The sequence below is a fragment of the Lichenostomus cassidix genome, unplaced genomic scaffold (genome assembly GCF_008360975.1).
Source record: "Lichenostomus cassidix isolate B80296 unplaced genomic scaffold, HeHo_3.0 HiC_scaffold_46, whole genome shotgun sequence".
Taxonomy (NCBI): domain Eukaryota; kingdom Metazoa; phylum Chordata; class Aves; order Passeriformes; family Meliphagidae; genus Lichenostomus; species Lichenostomus cassidix.
In genome coordinates, this window is record NW_028147597.1 from 3105366 (window position 1) to 3117933 (window position 12568).

General features: G+C 52.5%; 1 protein-coding gene across 1 annotated transcript in view; it reads right to left on the bottom strand.

Moving 5' to 3' along the window:
• Positions 1–333: 333 nt before the first annotated feature.
• LOC146421984 (olfactory receptor 14A16-like) overlaps positions 334–12568 on the bottom strand; it is a 468355-nt gene continuing 456120 nt past the window's right edge. The window contains exon 2 of the mRNA XM_085046953.1: positions 334–1414. Within this exon, the coding sequence (XP_084903079.1) occupies positions 462–1391 (930 nt within the window). The 5' untranslated portion in view covers positions 1392–1414 and the 3' untranslated portion in view covers positions 334–461. The remainder of the gene's footprint in view (positions 1415–12568) is intronic.

Genomic DNA, 12568 nt, shown 5'->3' on the forward strand with positions numbered 1-12568 from the left:
ACCCCCAGCACTGGCAGCGACCCCGAGAGCACTCAGGCCCTACAGCAACACGAGGGCCAGCAGGGCAGCGGGGCAGTGGCATGGGAGCAGCACTGGCAACACCAAGTGCTGCTGCTCCTTGGCACAGCTACTGTGCCACCCCTGATCTGCCCCAGCTCTGCACACAGACATTGCTGCTGCAGCTCCACAGAAGGGAACAAAGGGGATCTCTGGTGAAAACTTGGCTGGGAGATGCTTTAGTTTATTTAAAGCCACCAAGAGCACAGCTCCTCATTGACAGACACTAGGGCTGAAGGAGAAGATGGAGAGAAGGAAAATAACAAATGGCACAAACAACAACCTTTATTTTTGGTCAATATTAAAAAAAATGCAAAGGAAAAAAACCCCCTCAAGCAAACCAACAAGAACAATCAAGGATGACTCATAAAAAAACTGAGTTCCAGAAACTGGCAAAAACTTCACTATTTCTGAAATCGTCCATTTATTAGTCTCCACACTGCAGCCTTGAGCTCCTGGTTCCTCAGGCTGTAGATCAGGGGGTTCAGTACTGGAGGCACCACTGAGTACAGAACTGACACTGCCAGATCCAGGGATGGGGAGGAGATGGAGGGAGGCTTCAGGTAGGCAAACATGACAGTGCTGAGAAACAGGGAGACCACGACCAGGTGAGGGAGGCATGTGGAAAAGGCTTTGTGCCGTCCCTGCTCAGAGGGGATCCTCAGCACAGCCCTGAAGATCTGCACATAGGAGAAAACTATAAACACAAAACAACCAAATGATAAACAGACACTAACCACAAGAAGCCAAAGTTCCCTGAGATAGGAATGTGAGCAGGAGAGCTTGAGGATGTGTGGGATTTCACAGAAGAACTGGCCCAGGGCATTGCCATGGCACAGGGGCAGGGAAAATGTATTGACCGTGTGCAGCAGAGCATAGAGAAAGCCACTGGCCCAGGCAGCTGCTGCCATGTGGGCACAAGCTCTGCTGCCCAGGAGGGTCCCATAGTGCAGGGGTTTGCAGATGGACACATAGCGGTCATAGCTCATGATGGTGAGGAGAGAAAATTCTGCTGAAATGAAGAAAAGAAAGAAAAAGACCTGTGCAGCACATCCTGCATAGGAGATGTCCCTGGTGTCCCAGAGGGAGTTGTGCATGGCTTTGGGGACAGTGGTGCAGAGGAATCCCAGGTCAGTGAGGGCCAAGTTGAGCAGGAAGAAGAACATGGGGGTGTGCAGGTGGTGGTTCCAGGCTACGGCGCTGATGATGAGGCTGTTGGCCAGGAGGGCAGCCAGGGAGATGCCCAGGAAGAGGCAGAAGTGCAGGAGCTGCAGCTGCCGTGTGTCTGCGAATGGCAGGAGGAGGAAGTGGCTGATGGAGCTGCTGTTGGACATTTTCTGTCTCTGGCCATGGGGACCTGTTCATGGAGAAAAGGACAGTGACAAGTCAAAGACTTTCCTGAGCAATGTCCAAACCCTTTCTCCCAGCCCTGCCCCTCCCACTCTGTGTCACCCAATTTCCCTTTTCTCAGAGCTCTTCCTTCAGCCCCATGCCTGGAGCTCTGCTGTGTTCTGGCCCTGTTGCTGTGACAAGCAGTGGCTCTGCCCATGGACACCGAGGAGTCAGCTCTGCTCTGCAGCAGTGGGGTCATGGGAATGGGGGACAGGGACCAGTCCTGGGTTGGACTTCATCAGACCGAACTGCCCCTAAGGCAGAGGAGCTTGGCAGCGTCTCCTGTCCCAGGGCTGAGGAACAGTGACAGCCAAAGGCAGTTGGAGAGGATTTCCTGCTGTGCTCAGGGAGAACAGAGAGAGCTGTGCAAGGCAAGAGGATTGGCTGTAACTCAGTGAAGGGTGAGGGGAGCTGCTCTGTTGCTCCATCTGTTCCCAGCTGCCCTTTCTGAGATCAAGGGCAGTCCCTGTGCTCCCCTGAAAATCACCCTGACACAGCTGAGAGCAGAGGGACTCACAGCAGAGCCAAATGGCTCAGCCTTTCTCAGAGTGTCAGCCCCACTGCTGGCCAAGGACACTCCTGTCCCCCAGTGTCCCCTGGAAGGCAGCTCACAGCTTGGATGGACACCCCGAGGACACACCAAGGGTCCTGGCCATGGAACTGCTTGAGGAGAGTCATTTCATTGCCAGCCTGCCAGCCTGCCCTGCCCAGAGCTGCCCAGGGCAGAGGGAGCTGGGACACCTCATTGCTGTGCTCACCGTGCACAGGAGGAGCCCCAAGGGCTGCGCCTGACCCTGCAGCTGCAACTGCCATTGCCAGAGAGCCTGTCAGCAATGCCAGGAGCAGCTGAGCAAGGCAAGGAGAGAGACAGCCCAGCCCTGAGGAAAAGCCTTTCCCTGCCCAGCCCTGCACAGCCCCTCGCAGGCAGCAGCAGTGCAGGACAGTCGCCCTCAGGCCCTGGTCAGCAGGGAATGGGCAATGGCAGGAGAGATGCCCTTCATCTCTGCTGCTGCTCTGCCGGCCCAGGAGGGGACTGAGGGCCCCGAGCCCAAGGGCTGAGGGCTGTGCTGGCTGCCAGGGGACACAAGAGCTCTGCTGCTCAGGGCAGCTGGCAGATCCCCTGCCCTGCCAAAGAGCCCTCAGGGCTGCAGGAGCTGCTCTGCAGGACAGCCCTGGGCACCCCTGGCTGCACCCCCACCTTCCCAGCCTGCAGCCATCCCTGGCAGCAGGAGCTGTCCTGCCCTGTCCCTCTGACGGTGCCCAGGGCAGCCCCGCTCTGCAGCACATCCTCCCCCAAACCAGAAACAACAGCAGAGCCATCCTTACAGTCAGATCAGTGCTGTCATGTGTCAGCTTTAGGAGATCCCTGCAGCCAGAGACTTACTGTGTCAGAAGCTGTGAGGATTTCTCCATGAATAAGCTCAGAATTTTCCTTCTTGTTGCTTTAAGCCTCTGTCTGCTTCACTCCTCTCAGGTACTTGCAGGCAGCACCCTCAGCCCTGCTGGGCTGGGAGAGAAACTGCTCCTCAGGAGAAATGTCTTTTTGAAGCTCTTCTTGGTTGCCAGGAGCTCTCTCTGTGCCAGGAGCCCAGCCCAGCTCAGCAGCACAGCAACAGCACAAGGACTTTAATGAGCCTCTCAGGGATTTGGTGTTGTTTACATCAGACTCAGTCCCTGAGAGAGTGTTCAAAAAACTTCTCTAGAACTCAAAGTCAGATTCAAACTTCCAAGTATTTCAAAATTTCAATGTGTTCCACCAACTAAGAAAGTATCCCCAGGTTCCAGCTAGAGCAGAACACTGGAGGCAGTGATGACAGGTGGGGACAAACAAGGCAAAGGTGTCTCTGATGCTGAGCAAACCTGGATGTGTTTCAGGAATGCAAAGGGCCAAGGCCTGAGCCCCAGCCCCTGGCAAGGCAGATCCTGTCCCTCCCTCAGTGCTCAGGGCTCTTCCCGGGGCACTGGCATGTGGGGATGTGCAATGCCAAGGGCAGGACCACGGGGCAGCCCCTGCCAGGCTGCTGGGCAGGGACAAGGAGGCAATGAGGCCCCAGGGCTGCAAGGGTCACTTGTCTCCTCCTCATGGCCTCAGGGCCAGGGACAGCAGCCATGGCCAAAGTGCTGCACAAGTTGGCTCTGTCAGGGCCTTGCAGCTCCTGCACATCCCTCTGCCCTCTCCAGCCCAGGCTGTCCTACGCTGTCCTTGCCCTGTGCCTCTGTCCCTGCAGGCTGTCGTCATCCCCCGGCTGCCCCACCTCGCTGGCCCTTCCTTTGCTGACAGCTCTGCGTCCTGCCTGCCTCTGCCTTGGCACACAGAGCCTTGGGCTTGATACCAGAAGGGTTAATTCAATTTTTACTCTGCCTGTGAACTTATAGCAGGGAAACAAAGCATGCAAGTTTTGCTTTCCCAGCGAGGGTTGGAACAGAAGAAGACATCTGTCTCAATGTTGCAGTGATAGAAGAATTAAGGACTGGATCTGGGAAGTTGGGATGGGTTTTATCCTAGTGGGTAAATTGTAATACACATGTAGCCACTGTAGATAAACAACACACTTGTAGAATCACAAGTCCTTGTAAGGTTAGGAGTTATTCCCTCTTGGACCTCAGATCTGAATAAATGATGCCATCTTCAACACTAAATTAGTGTTAAGGAGTCTTCTTTGTGTATTTTAGAGATTTGGTGACAGCAGGGCCACAAAGAACCAAGGAGTCCACTGTGACACTATGGAGTGTCATGGAACCAAAGAGACCATTGTGACAATGTGGGGCTCCATGGAACCAACTGTCCATTGTGAAAATACAAATCCAAGGAGACCATGGTGACACTATGGAACCTCATGGAACCAAGGGCTCATTGTGATACTGTGAGGCCACATGGAACCCAAATCCATTGTGACACAGCAGGGCCACATGGAGCCAAGGGGCCACAATGTGACACTGCGGATCCAAGGAGATCATCAGGACACTGAGAAACTATGGAACCAATAAAAAGTACGTTGTGACACTGAAAAACCTCATGGAACCAAGGGGCCATTGTGACACAATGGGCCTCTTTGGAAGAAAGGAGACAATTGTTCATAGTACAGAAGCTCAAGGAACTTCATGAAACTTATTGTGACACTGTGGGGCTGCTTGGAACCAAAAAGCCATTGTAACACATCAGGGCTGCATGGAACCAATGGTCCATTTTTATACTGCAGATCCAAGGAGACCATGGTGACACTATGGAACCTCCTGGAACCATGGGTCCATTGGGACACATCAGGGCCTCACAGAACAAGGACTCCACTGTGACAGTGGGAAACCTCATGGAATCAAGATGACCATGTTACACTATGCAACGTCATGGAACAAGGGATGCATGGTGACACTGAGGATACAAGGAGACCATTGTGACACTGAGGAACCTCATGGAACCAACTGTCCATTGTTACACTGGGGAGCCCTGTGGAACCAAGGGGACCATAGTGACACTGTGGTTCTCCATAGAATGAAGGGGCCATTCTGATGCTGCTGGGTCTCATGGAACCAAAGGCACAACATTGACACTATGAGACTCCAAGGGACCAAGGCAGCATTCTTACACTGCAGAACCAAGGAGACCATTGTGACACTACAGGGCATCATGGAACCAAGGGTCCATTGTGACACAGCAGGTACTCATGAAACCACGGAGGCCATTTTTACACTTTGAGGCCTTGCAGAACCAAAGAGCCATTGTGACACTGTGGGGCTCAATGGAACCAATGGTCTATTGTGACACTGCAGGGCCTTGTGGAATCATGGAGACTATTGTGACACTGCAGGCCTCATTGAACAAAAGGACCATTGTGACACTTTGCAGCCCCATGGAACCAAGGAATCCATTGTGACACTACCAGACCTCATGGAAGCAAGGAACCATTGGGACACTATGGGGCCATGTTGGGCCAAGGGACAATTGTTGCACTGTGTGGCACCATGGAAACCAAGGAGACCACTGTGACACTCTGGGGCCTCATAGAACCAATGGGGCCATTTTGACACAGCAGAGCCTCATGGAACCAAGGAGAGCATTGTGACACTGCACAGCTGCACAGAACCAAGGAACTACTGTGTCACTGTGGAGGCCATTGGAACCAAGTGGTGCATTGTGGCACTGTTGGGTCCCATGGAACCAAGGAGCCATTGTGACAGTGTAGGGTGTCATGGAACTAAGGAGCCACTGTGACACTGTGGGGGTTGATGGAAACAAGGAATCCATTGTGACTTGTAGGGATCCCATGGAACCAATGATCCACTGGGATAATGTGGAGCCAAGCAGTCCATTGTAATACTGTAGAGCCTCATGGAATCAAGGAAATCATTGTGACACTACGGAGCCTTGTGGAGCCAAAAGGCCATTGTGACACTCATGGAACAATGGAATCCACTGTGACACTGTGGGGCCTTATGGAATGAAGGAGACCATTGTGACACTGCAGAGTGCCATGGAACCAACAGAATCAATTGTGACACTTCAGGGCCTTGTGGAAGCAAGGGGATCATTGTGACACTGTGAGGCCTTGTCTAGCCAAGGGCCAGTGTGGCACTGCAGGGCTTCATGGAACCAAGGGGCCATTTTGACACTGTGGAACCAAGGAGACCATTGGGACACTGTGGGGCCTGACTGAACTGAGGAGAATATTGTGACACAGCAAGACCTTTGGGAAACAAGGATCCATTGTGACAGCTGGGGTCTCATGTCACCAGGAGTCCAGTTGTGACACTGCAAAGCCAAGGAGGTCATTGTGACACTACAGGGCCCCATGGAACCAAGGTGACCATTGTGACACTACGGGCATCATGGAACCAAGGGGCCATTGTGATACTGGTACCAAAAAATCAGTAAAAACTCCAGAAACTCCTTAACACCAACATAGCATTTGGAAGCAGCATTCTTGATTCGGCCAGATGCACAAGGCAATATCACCTCTGAAATACCATGCATGCTGAGTGCAGGAAAGTTCTGTTGACAGACTGTATTTTACATACATATTCATTGATTGTCTCAGAAAAAACATACATATGATAAAAATTTCCCCAAAATCATTAACGTATTTTCCCTCCCATTTACACATTTTTCTGCCCTTGGGGGTCACTTTGGTGGTCCCTAGTGCTTGGTGACCCCAAAGTCACACCTGACTGCCTGGTGAATTGGTAAAAATTGCCACAACTGGAGCTGGTCGCTTTCCAGTCCTTCTTGCACTATGGGCATTGTGCGGATCCATGGCCCAGAGGTTTCTGAAGAACAAGCAATGTGTGAGCTCCCCAGGTGCAGATGGTTTTTCATCTGGTAAAATCTTCCTTGTTACAGAAGGTGAAACTATAATATATTTTCTGTTTGTAACCCACCATCCCTCTTGATTCATAGTGGCTTTTATTGCATTTGCTAACCACTGATTTTTGCAGGGTCCCACTCACCTCCTACTCAGTTTGGGGGGTCCCACTCCATCTTACCCCCCCATCTCCCCATTCCCATCTACCCCATTCCCATCCTCTGTTCACCCCACAGCCCCTCACCCTGCAGCCTGGGGTGCTCCCAGCACCACCAGTGCCACCAGTACAGCCCCAGCTATCCCCACTCGCCCCATCCCCAGTGCTGGGCAGTTCCCACAGCCCCAAAGCAGCTTTGCTGTGCCCTGGGTGTCCCCAAAGCAGCCTTGCTGTGCCCTGGGTGTCCCCAAAGCAGCCTTGCTGTGCCCTGGGTGTCCCCAAAGCAGCCTCACCCCGAGCAGCACTGGCAGCACCAGTCTGGAGCAGTGTGGAGCTCGAGGGACATCAGCTGTGCCGGGCAGGGCCGAGCCCTGCGGGAATTCCCTTGGAGCTTTCCTGAGCACAGAGACCTGAGAGACTTTTCCAGGACAGACTCAGGCCAAGGAGCCCTTGAGTCCCTCAGCCCCACATCGGTGTCTGCTGGAACTCAATCCCCCTCCCCATCCCACAGCAGCTCTGCATTTCCCTCCTCCAGCCTTGGTCTCCAGCACAGCCATGGAGGCTCTTTTGGCTCTGCACTTTTCCTGCAGCTACCAAGGCCAGCTGAGCTCTGCCTTTCCCACCCTCAGCCCTGCCCAGCACAGGCAATGCCCAGCAATTCCTTGTCTGCTGCTGGCCTTGCTGTCACCCCCAGCAGCAGCTCTGTGGCCCCTTTGTGCCCCGCTGCCCCAGCCATGGTGCCACAGCCCCCTGTGCAGCCCAGCCCAGGCCAGGAGCATTCCGGGTGGGAACAGCCCCTGTGCCGTGGTGCCCACAGCAGCCCCTGGGGCTCTGTGCCCCCATGGCCTCCCTGCTGGGCAGCCTCTCCAAGCTCCTGCACAGCCCGTGGCACCTGTGGGCCTTCCCAGCCAGCCCTGCCCCAGGCTCTGCCGGGCTCGGGGCCAGCAGAGAGGCTGGGCAGGGCTGGCCATTGCCGGGAACAGGCCCTGAGCCCCGCAGCAGGATGGAGCTGGGGCACAGCCAAACTCACCCCCAAACCTGGGCTGAGCAGCCAGGGCTGGCAACGGCTGGGGACAGAGGCTGGGGCTGACAAATGTGCTGGGCTCCCTCCCTGCCCTGTCCGTGCCACCAAGGGCACAGAGCAGCCTCCTCTCTCGGCCACTTGCCTGTTTTCCATGCCTTCCCCAGGCCCTGGCTCTGCCCCACAAGTCCTGGGCTCAGTCCTGCCCCTGCACGCTCACACAGGCTGAGATGGACACTGATGGTTTCTCTGGCAGCTTCTCTCAGCCCAGCCCAGCTCCCTCCAAGCTCTGCCAGCTGCCCTGAGCTCTCTGCAGCACCAAGGGCCTCTCCCCAGCACAGCCCTGCTCAGGCCAGGCTGCTCTGGGCAGTGGCCCCACGGCCTCAGCCCCTCTGAAGGGCACAGCAGCAGCTGGAGCTGCCAGAGGACTCAGCCCCAGCCATGGGGGAACGTGCTTGGCCGAAGGAAAAGGAGGCTCCCTCTTGATGCCTGATGATTTTTGCCTTTTATTTGTCATATACCCTTTTATACATTTGTATACCTATTCCATACCTTCTGTATCCTCTATCCCCTAACCTACATACTTGTAATTTTTTAGTCTGATATTCTTCCTCAGATTTAAGGTTCTGCAAGGCAGAAAGCCTAAATATTTATAGTAAAAGGCCACAGAGCCCTATGCTATCAAAAATTCTCTAGAACATATTTTGTAAAAGGGGCTCTAGCCTCACACTGGTGGGTTTCTTTAAAATAGGGGGATATTACTTCTTTTGTTAATTTTCCTGTTGGGGAATTCTAGGCTGATATGCTAAATTTAAAAGTTTATAAAAATTTTATACACATTATACAGTGTGTGCATCTCAGCGTGTTGCACCTTGGAAGATCTGTGCACCTAGGTTCCTATTAAAATACCGAGGTAAAACCATTTAATCCCTTTAATCATGTCTCCCTCATAATTCTAAGACCAAGTGAAAGGCAGCACTGTGTGCCCTGCTCTCCTGTCCAGGAGATGCTGAGAGCTCTGCAGCCCCTCCTGCCATCCCATCTGCCCAGATCAGCACAACAGCCCTGGCCTTGTGGCCATCAGGAGCTGTTCCTGCTCCAGGCCCAGGGCTCATCCCAAAGCTGGGGCAGCCAGAAAGCTGTGCCCATTGCTGTCCATTCCTGCTCTGATGAGGATGCATCTTCAGCAACTTGGAGGCTCCCTGAGGAATTTTACTACTCCAGAGGCTTGTTCAGCCTTCAGCTCTTCACTTCAGGAATTCAGTGAGAAAGGCTCATTAACATTTGAAAACACCCTAACAAGACAAGGCTCTGGGAATTATTTAATTAAGTCTTCAGTTCTTCTGTGGTTAATTATTAGGGATTTCAGAAGGGTATTCAAAATGAATACACTATATGAAAAGGCAATGTAGAGCAAATTGATTTGTCCTTTTTAGTTTTCTTTTCCTGTTTATAGGTTGGTATCAACAATTTCCAATTGATATTGATTCAGAGCACCTCCTAATGCAGTCTGAACGTATATGAAAATCAAGACCCTTTATGGCTGACAATCCATCAGACTCTGTCCCTAACCCCCTCCCCACCATTTCCCTCATCCAACCCCTGGGACTCAGAGCAGCCTTGTGCAAATCTCAGCTTCCTCCACTCCAGGCTGCACCTGCAGCTTTCAGCTCCTTGGCACAAACTCCCAGCTGCTTTCCTTGGAGAAGGAGCTGCCTGAGACACAGAGGGATGTTCATTTATTGTCAGCAAGCAAAACCAAAGGAAGGCACAGCTCCATAAAATGCAAATATTATTCCTCCATTGTATATTAAATGCACTTTCCACATCAGACAATCTCAGACCAATGGAAAGCACTTTCTGTGCCCAGCACAGATCCCAGGATGCCCCCAAACCCTCCCTGCCCCAGTTCTGTCCAGATTTGCTCTTTGCACACACAAGGTTCATTACAATTTAATAACCATCACAGCTCTTCCCTCAGCTCTCTGTGATGTCCCAGTAGAGACAGTAGCCTCCCAGTGTCCCAGTAGCCTCCAATGAGTCCACCATCTACAAGGGATTTCTGTAGAAAAGCAATTTTAGACAAAGAGGATTCTGTAATAGTTATAAACACAATTGAGTTGTTGTATCAGGATGCTCTGTGTGACCTAGGGGTAAAACAGCTCAAACAATGCTGTTTGCAAATCTGTCAATGGTGGATGGAGAAGGAGGATTTGGTTGCTTTGGTATTGAGGAAATGCTGAAACCAGCCTGACTCATTCTTTCTCCTCCTTCCTGGCTGAACCTCCCCTCTTTCCCCTTCCACCCATTGTCTTTTGTCTCCCACCAGCACCCTGGTGAAGAGCCTGGCTCTGTGCTCTCCATCACCTCCTTGCTGGCACTGCCAGGCTGGGATGAGGAGCTGTCTTGGTTTGAAAGACAGGTGTCTGCCAAGAGAGGTTGAACCCTCCCTTAGAACAGAGAATGTGATTTTCTTTTTTCCCTCCCTCCGAATTATTTAATTTTGTAAATCAAGGGCTTTCAGGCAAAGGTATGGGAAAAAAAGGAATATCAGTTCTTTACTAGTATCTATAAACAAACAATAACAATAATAGCAACCACAACTAGAACCAGAAACCAATAGCAGGTAACTTGTGAGCTGCCAAGCCTTTTCCCGTATGGTGTAATCACGGTTGCAAGCAGCAGGGGCGCTGTTGAGCTCCCGGCCGGGCAGGGCAGGTGCGATGACTCCCGAGCGGCTGCAGGTGGCGCTGTGGCGCAGGGTCAGGTCACCGTCCAGCAGCTGCAATGGCGGACAGGCTGAGAAACACGCAGGGCAGCGAAACAGCTCGGAACAGCGAGAAAAGCAGGGCAGCAGGAGCGGGCGCCGCTCTCTCTCTCTCTTCCCAGCCAGCCAGCGAGGATTTCTGCAGTCACAGCAGACGCCACGGTCTCGTGCGGCAGAGGGCGGGGGCAGGCAGCAGGGGCCGCGGGACTCTCCCGGCAGCAGCCATGAGGGAACGCAGCCCGGGGCGGGGGGGGGAAACATGCCCTTCCCCGTGGGAAGAAAGGTTGAATCAAAGCTCACCCAGCCAGGCGAAGAGAAGAAACAGGGCACAGTTGGATTCGTTTTGGTCGCAGGCGAAGAGCAAAAAAGGCAGCCTCTCTCCTCAGCGTCCGAACCACGAGAGAGAGTTCCCAGGGCTGGCTCTTCCCTTATCGTGCCCCTCCCAAGCATACCTTTTGTCTTTTACAAAAGACTTGATAGCCCTAAAACACCCAACTATTTGTTGCTTAGTAACAGGAATGGGAAGAAATTCCAAAGGTACTCAACCCCCGACATCATCCACCCCGAATTTTTTCCCATTCCAACATGTTACATTGAGCTTAAACATTTAAATTATATACACACATGCATTACTCTAATTATATACATATACACAGACAGATATGGATACAGGCACAGTGTTATGGGCAAGTCAACCCCAACTAAGGTCTCCCTGAGGTATGCATCGTGTCTCTCCATCCTTTTGCATCACCCACCAGGTACACCCTGGATCCTGAGTGAAAACAACCCCACCGGTGGGTTTGTCTTTGCCTGAGGTAGAATCAATCCAAACAGTTTTCCCTAGCATGCCTCTCACGTGTACCACTGGAACTTTATCCCCGTCTGCTGTTTGCAGGGGTTCAGATTGAGCAGGGCCAGCTCGGTTGGTGGAACCTCAGGTGTTAACTAGCCAGGTGGCCTTGGCTAAATGCTGTTCCCAACCTTTAAAAGTCCCCCCGCCTAAAGCTTTCAAGGTGGTTTTTGGCAGACCATTGCATCGCTCCACTTTGCCAGCAGCAGGTGCATGATAAGGAATGTGGTACACCCACTCAATGCCATGTTCCCTAGCCCAGGTGTTTATGAGGCTATTTTTAAAATGAGTCCCGTTGTCTGATTCAATTCTCTCAGGGGTACCATGCCTCCACAGGACTTGGTTCTCAAGGCCCAGGATGGTGTTACGAGCAGTGGCGTGAGGCACAGGGTAGGTTTCCAGCCACCCAGTGGTGGCTTCTACCATTGTGAGCACGTAGCGCTTGCCATGACGGGTTTGAGGCAGTGTGATGTAATCGATCTGCCAGGCCTCTCCATACTTATATTTAGACCACCTTCCACCATACCACAGGGGTTTCACCCACTTGGCTTGCTTGATGGCAGCACACCTCTCACAGTCATGGATAACTTGAGAGATGCAATCCATGGTTAGATCCACCCCTCGGTCCCATGCCCACTTATCGGTGGCATCTCTGCCCTGATGGCCTGAGGCATCATGGGCCCATTGAGCCAGGAATAAATCTCCCTTATGCTGCCAATCCAAGTCTACCTGGGACACCTTTATCTTTGCAGCCTGATCTACCTGTTCGTTGTTTCAGTGCTCCTCATTAGCTTGACTGTTGGGGACATGGGCATCTACATGGCGGACCTTCACAGGTAGTCTCTCTGCCCGACTAGCGATGTCTTTCCACTCTTCAGCTGCCCAAATTGGTTTTCCCCTATGCTGCCAACCAGCCTTCTTCCACTTTTCCAGCCAACCCCATAGAGCATTGGCTACCATCCATGAATCAGTATAAAGGTAGAGCTTTGGCCATTTCTGTCTTTCAGCAATGTCCAGGGCTAACTGA